The sequence below is a fragment of the Amphiura filiformis genome, chromosome 18 (genome assembly GCF_039555335.1).
Source record: "Amphiura filiformis chromosome 18, Afil_fr2py, whole genome shotgun sequence".
Lineage (NCBI taxonomy): Eukaryota > Metazoa > Echinodermata > Ophiuroidea > Amphilepidida > Amphiuridae > Amphiura > Amphiura filiformis.
The window spans coordinates 23,373,551-23,381,178 of record NC_092645.1 but is presented as its reverse complement, the minus strand read 5'-3'; the positions used below and the strand labels follow the sequence as shown (position 1 = coordinate 23,381,178).

At 35.8% G+C, this 7,628-nt stretch overlaps 1 protein-coding gene across 3 annotated transcripts in view; it reads right to left on the bottom strand.

Annotated features, from left to right (window-relative positions):
* Positions 1-207: 207 nt before the first annotated feature.
* LOC140140021 (transmembrane protein 179B-like) overlaps positions 208-7,628 on the bottom strand; it is a 30,702-nt gene continuing 23,281 nt past the window's right edge. Inside the window, exons 5-6 of one of the 3 annotated variants that reach the window (XM_072161831.1) lie at positions 6,357-6,506; positions 208-3,997 (exon numbers count right to left, since the gene is read on the bottom strand). In XM_072161831.1, coding sequence (XP_072017932.1) covers positions 6,396-6,506 — 111 coding nt within the window. In that variant the 3' untranslated portion in view covers positions 208-3,997; positions 6,357-6,395. The other 2 variants (XM_072161832.1, XM_072161833.1) reach the window with 2 other exon arrangements.

The window sequence follows — 7,628 nt, the reverse complement described above, 5'->3', positions numbered from 1 at the left end:
TTGATATTTTTGATATTTAACAGTACTTGAAGTAAACTTTATTAATCTGATGATTTATACTTAAAGTGTATGTAGTTGGGATTAAAAGCCGATGATAAATTGAAAATTTTGACCTTTCCTATTGAAGATATGGATTTTTTTCCCAAAACACCAAAAAAATTAGGTCTTTTGGGAAAAAAATTCACATCTTCAATATGAAAGGTCAAACTTTTCAATTGACCGTCGGCTTTTCCTCCCTGCTACATGCACTTTAAGAATATATCATTAGATTTATATAATTTACTTCGAGGACTGTTATATATCAAAAATTTGAAAAATATCAAATTTTTATAATGTGTCATAAAATTTGTATTATATTGTGATTTTCAAAAATTAAAATTATTTGATATCAAAAAGACATGCTTCGTTTTCAGAATGCAATTCGATAGGTCTGAGGTGCTCTCATGTCCCACAAAAAATACTGTCGAAACGCAATAAACGCTCATTTTAGATCCCTTAATAGAGATACGATACACTACTACATGCCTTACATACAGGCTTATTCAGTGATCCCAGCGAAAATGTAAAAAAATAAATATTGTGTATAAATTGTCTAAAGGTGAAGGATAAGTCATTAAACATGTTAAAATTGTACCTAGGTGTTTTTGAAATGAATTTGGCGGAAAAAAACGAGGAAAACTGCAGTATTGACAAAGTCGAAGCCCCATTCAAATACATGTACCGGTAGTTTATTTCTCTACTTTAGTATAAATTACAGATTCATGTAACAGACTACAAAGTTAGCACATCTATAACACTAACAAAGGAGCCACAGTCTGACTTTTGATAATTTTTAAGAATCCTCCGGAGCAAATCGCACTGAATATGTCTTTAATGAAATGTTTTCAGCAACAACTTAAAGCCATAGTGTGCGATCTTTTTAAAAATGAAATTGACTCATTTTTAAGCCTAATTTTTGGCATAGGTTACTAACTGTACAACACATGCCCCAACTAGTAATGAGAATCAGCCAAATGTGTTGTGTTTAGCAGCCAAGTGGGGGTGAATAACAAAATTAAAAGCTTTGACAAAAATCGCAAATTATGGCTTTAAATCAATAATATATTACACACACTTTGTCCTATCAGCATACTAGGCATTGTGTATTTCGTTTTATCAGGCAAGGGTGGCTAAATCATTCGAACCCAACTCTCTTTGGCTTCCAAGCACTTCACTTTCGTATTACTCATAAAAGAAGAAGAACACACACAAAAAGCCCACCGCAGACTCACAAAATAGTTATATTCGGTAAAAATTAGAAACCCAATAATATATATCCTTGGGGAATTTGTAGAAAATTTGATATACTTTTGTATTTCCAAACTTTTTAACGACACTTAGAATTTCTGTAATTTGCAGAAAGTAAACTACATGAAATCCCAGATGTCTTTTCTTGAAAATTGCTCCGTTATAGCTCCTCTATAGGTTCAATACCACTAATTAAAGCGGGCAGTGCTTGAATAAAGAGAGGAACTATTTTCTTGAATGGCATCTGAAAAAGGTGCTTAACAATCACTATAACAATACCAAGCCGTATCACCAAAAAATGTCCAAATATCAGAGTAACATTATTTTACAGTTTTTCCCCCAAATTCCACCCAGCTCCTATCTTGTCGAATATCTGTCAAAATAATGATCGATTTTACTTCTAACATCGATAAAAGTTAAACTTAGGGCCCATACCTAAATACCAGTGCCCAGCTTTCTCCCAGCTTAGCTGGGGATCGCTCATTCAATGGGAGCTTATGTATTGTGGTTGCAATTAGGCCGCAGCATGGCTGGGGAAGGCTGCGCACTGGTAAAAATATGGGCCTTACCCGTCTCAATAGCCTACAATTCGGATTATACAAAATTATATGTTACATCATACATATTATGCCGAAAATGCATAGAAACAAGACGTCACAAAACTGCATTTTGTAGTAAAAATTAAAAGTACGATATAAAATACCACTGTTTCTTGTTACCTCTCAAGTATATAATCATTCATTCTTTCAATGAATGGGGCATGCGTCATTCGTTCTAAAAATTAAAACTTTCATCGAGCAAGAGACTGGTGACCGTTACAAAGTTGCACTTTCATGACGTCATTTCCTATTTATAACTGTGCGATTAACCTTTGACATAATTTCTTTTTAAATTACTATAAAAAGACAATATCATTACACATAGATCTTGACCCAATAATGGTGACGGATTAAAAACGTGCGTCATTCAATGACGAGTCGATGACGTCATGAGCGTAACTTTGAATGACTGATCTATTGCAAGAATAATGCCAAGAAATAGGTTATCCATACTACGCGTTTTGATTTATATGAACATTCACCGGCTTAAGTAAGTGCGTCCACAAGAGTGACGACTTAAATTCAGTCCAAAGCGTAACCTATATGTCCATTGAAAACCACGGGCTAGATTTATCTTGATTTTAGGAAGCCCGAATTAATCCGAATTAAAAGACTTAGTCTGGATAACCTTTTCATATTAGTAGGGGACCCACAAGTGACGTTTTAAGGGAACCATACACAAGATACACTGAAACAAGTAGAGCACAAAATATGACATTTGAACTTTTCGCTTACATCTTGAGAACGGTGACCTTTCACTCATGTATCCAGCAGTGTCCCATTATATTGAGAATGTTTCCACGTTCCTCCAATTCAAAAATTGTATCTGCAGCTGATTCGAACCCAGCACCTACTAACAGTCAAATTGACCTGAAACATCTCTCAGCTCGTTTAGTGCATGTATTGTGTATGGTTTAACTTTTTCAATAGCCCCTCTGACTTGGTGGCCCACGGTTGTTTGATGGGATCATTTATTAGTTTTTCAAACAAAACATCATGTATAACCAAATTTTAGGCTTAAACAGCTAAATCTGATATCATGCTAATGTACACAGATGCTTTTGGGTCATTCTCAACTTTGATTTCCCTCTTTTACAAAATTATTCACTTTTATAGCATTTTTATCATAGCTTTTTCGGATATAAAATGTATCTATTAATGACAAAATTGATGGCGCTATTTAGTAACTGGAAATTACTCTTTCAAGCTTTTAATACAGATAATTCCTTATATTATTTGATGAAATATGTTTATAAAATTTCCTTGTTGATTGTTTCACTTATTCCAGCTGTTTCAATGGCAGTATTAATCACCTACCCCTTTGCAAATAAAGAATATGATGTAGGATAAATAGCGCCATCTATAGTTTGCATTTAGTTAATAATGAAGCCAATTCTATATACATCAAACAACCGTGGTGGGTCCTCTATTCGCCGTAGATGTGATGATTTATCAGGATTGACTACCATAGCAATAGATGAATACAATTTTTGCATATACCACCCTGCAATACAAGCAAGTTGCACTCAACACCTGTGTATGTATCATAGATTTGAATACAATACCGCTCTTTTCAAACACACTGATCTTATAGGTGCGAGTGATCAGCATGATATGCATATTCTATAGAATTTGGATCCAGGTCTTTATCTCTGTTCGTTGACATCTATGGTTCAATGCAGATGTACCACATGAACGTACTAGTGCAGTGCGATGATTCAAAAATTGTTTTAACCTATTGCTATGGTAGTCAGTGTCGCCGACAAGGGGGTTAATGGGATGCGTTAACCCGGGCTCGGGGTACTAGGTGGCCCGTAAAAATATAGAAAGCATACCTTAAAGGGTTCATAGAAGCAAAGAAAAGATACATCAAGGGGCCGTAAAAAGCGGGACCCGTGCGATAATTTTACCCAGGGTCCGAAATGGCTCTCGACGGCACTGATGGTAGTTAATCCTGTTACATCATCACTTCTACGGCGAATGGTATATTGCCTTATGTTTTATGACGATGTTGTTGTGCCCATCTGGTCATATTTTCTCTCAAAGATGATGTTAAGGACGGTGAGTACGATCAGGATGCACCACGAGATGAAGGAAACCCATGAGGCACCCTGTAGATAAGTGAAACAATCAAAGGTCATCTTTGAAACATTCATCAGGTCCAAGTACAATGCATACATAAAGGTAAAACAATACATTTCAGCCAGCGTGTCATTTCTACCATCATGTTGCCGCCCATTGTGTAATTTAATACAATGTGTATCTCAAAATGTTAAAAATCAAAGAATTAATATTGAACACAATTCGCTGTCGAAGTGACGTAATAAATCGAACTATCATAGCAATAGATAAATACAATTTTGTCTATATCGCTCTGCACTACAAGCAGGTTGCACTCATCACCTGTGTATGTCTGCAATCAAAGATTGAATACAATACCGCTCTTTTCAAAGATACTTATCTTACAGGTGCGAGTGATCAGAATGCTATGTTTCAAAGCTTAGGTACCGCGTGAACGTTGTAGTGCAGGGCGGTATAGTCAACAATTATATTAATCTATTGCTATGGTAATTGATCCGATTATAACGTCACTAGGACAGCGAATACGGACCTCGATGTTTTCTCGACTCATAAAGTCAATCCAGTGTGACTTGCAAAACCTCACCTGGTCCAACTATACATTGAGCCATATGCGATTAGAAGAATGTATTGATCAGACCACGCAATGCTGTGCGAAAAGTGGACAGAATAGGAATGTTTTTGCCATGGGATACTGGTTGTATAACAAGGGTTTGAACAGAACGTCTTTCATTAAATGGTAATAGTAACAAACTGGCTGAAATATATACAGTATCTACATCAACCAATACCAATGTCTATACCACGTATACTGATTGTACACATGAAACATCGATATTGATATCTAGAAAGCTTGTCAACTGAGATGAGAGAACTATCTGCTTTACAATTCAGTGATGTATCTACATGACATACCGTAGAAGTGTATGTAGAGGAAGATAATCATCAGTATAGTTTCACAGTGTTATTACCGAAGGAATAGGACATTGCGCTCTTGCCAGAGGAATAAGTAGTAAATTTTGGTCTTGGGAGAAGCAATGAGATGACGGTACTGACATTAAGCAATAATATACTCAACTTTAACATTAAGGGAAGGGGTATGAACGTTTGGACAGTATTTATTGTGGGACATTAGAGCACATCAGACATATCGAATTGCACTCTGAATACGAAGACTGTCCTTCTGATATCAAATAATTTTGATTTTTGAAATTCGCAATGTAATACACATTTTATGGCAAATCATTAAAATTGATATTTTTGATATTTAACAGTACTGAAGTAAACTTTATAAATATTATGATTTATACTTAAAGTGTATGTAGGTGAGATGAAAAGTTGACGATCAATTGAAAATTTTGACCTTTCGTATTGAAGATATGGATTTTTTTTCCCAAAACACCAAAAAAGATTAGGTCTTTTTGGGAACAAAATCCATATCTTCAATATGAAAGGTCAACATTTTCAATTGATCGTCGGCTTTTCCTCCCAGCTACATACACTTTAAGAATATATCATTAGATTTATAAAATTTACTTCGAGGACTGTTATATATCAAAATGTGAAAAATATCAAATTTTAGTAATTTGTCATAAAATTTGTATTGTATCGTGAATTTCAAAAAATGAAAATTATTTGATATCAGAAAGATATTCTTCGTATTCAGAATGCAATTCGATATGCCTGATGTGCTCTCATGGCCCACAAAAAATACTGTCCAAACGCTCATTTCAGATCCCTTAAGTGGATTGAAAATTTAGAATTTGCGGTGCAATGACTTCAAAGAGGCAAAGTGGTGCTGCTTAAAATAACGGAATCTTGTGCAAATTATAATGTCTGTGTAAATATGGATATCGACAGCACAATACATTCGAAATAAAATAGAAGAATTATTTGCAGTTTGTAACACTTTTCGGGACGTATTTTGACGATATTGTGATTTAAACCCTTGTAAATTGGGTACACTTGTGCGCAATAAGGCAAGAAATAGCTTCAAAACGTAGACGTCGGTTGCTTGCCCAGGAGCGGTGTTGAACGTGTAAAACGTTAGTCTGAAGAATGAATTCGATTTCCCGCGTTACAGCCGTTGAGAAACCCACGGTTTGAAGCTATTCCCTTAAATATCAAGGTATGGCCAATCATTTCAAATTATAATAATGAAGAAATGTGCAGCATTTTCACGCTGTTATACTGTGTGAAATGTGTGACAGTGATGCCCTCCACTACACGAAAAACATTTTGCAAAATGTACATAAATACATTGCTATTTGCTGCTTTCTCTCCATCAAAGCAAAATTGTTTCAAAGCGTAGTGGGGGACGGTGCTGAAAGTGTTTCCGTGCATGCAATGATGATATATATTCAAAGCAGTGCGGAAAATGATTGGCCCTACCTAGTTCTAACTGCTCATGCGCATTGACATCAGGTCAAGTTATGTGTTGACACTGCCTCCCATTTTTGCATATTGTTGTTGCTTGTATAGGCCGAAAACGCCCAGTAGAAGTAGCACGAACCAACTGAAGAAACAGGCCCAAGATGCCCCCTGTGTTACAACATACATAACAAAATCAAATTAAATATTAAGTGTATGTCAGTTTTCGGCAAGTTTTTTTCCCGCTCAGCCCTTTTTTCATCGGTCATATTTTGTAGATGTCACAGGCGATGTTGCAGCCTCGGATGATGTATATTATTAAGATGCGGGTTCGGCGCCCTCTCGTTTCTTGACGCAGCAATGCACTATAGCTATGACAATGAGGATTATCCAGCAGCCGCAAGATGCCCATGATGCACCCTGTATATGTGACAAAATGGCGGCCAAAATAAATGAAACAAGGAGAGCAGAAAATAAACATGCGATTGAAGTAGTTAGAAAGGTCAAGCAGGTATACCGAACTGAAATATGTAAATGTAAAGTTATAATTCTTCCGCACAATCTGACCTGATGACCTAGGACCGCGTTCGTGAGAAAAGGTTTTTTATTGGCTGTCTGTGGGTAAAGAAATTTTTTGTGTGTGTGCATCTGAGCCAATTATAATTAAACTATTATTGCAAAATTACAGGTGAAAGTGTATATCTCTGTAACGCATCGATGGATTATGACGTAAATTTTACGGTAATTAAAGAAGAAATTAGTATGATTTGGCTTACTCTATTAGAAACCTTGTTAATTACACGCACGTGCTTTATTGTTTTTACAATATGACGGGATAGCCAATGAGGTAGAGGCAAAGGGTACCAACTTTACCAAATATTGGCGTGTCGCTCATGGAGGGCAAATAATGTACCTCCGGATAGTGTTTTGAATATGACGAGTATTAAAGACATGTGTCTATTCAAATACAAATCCCTGATTTATTATATCACACTAGTTTTGAAATATTTTAGATTTTGAGACTCATTTTATGAACATTTTGGCCAACATTTGAACGTTTTGTGTTTGCTGTGTTGCGACTGACCAGATTTAATTTAGCTTACTCTAATGTATGTATTTCTTCTTTAATAACCGTTAAACAACTTGTTGAAATGTATGTGGTTTATTGTGGCAACTTATTATGAGTGAGGTGGCATAGTTAGTGCAGTGTGTAAGTCGTACCGGCTGAGTCAAAAAGAAGTAAACTCATGTTTGAGGGGCTGTAACTCGAGATCTGTAAAGAATCTGCTAAAG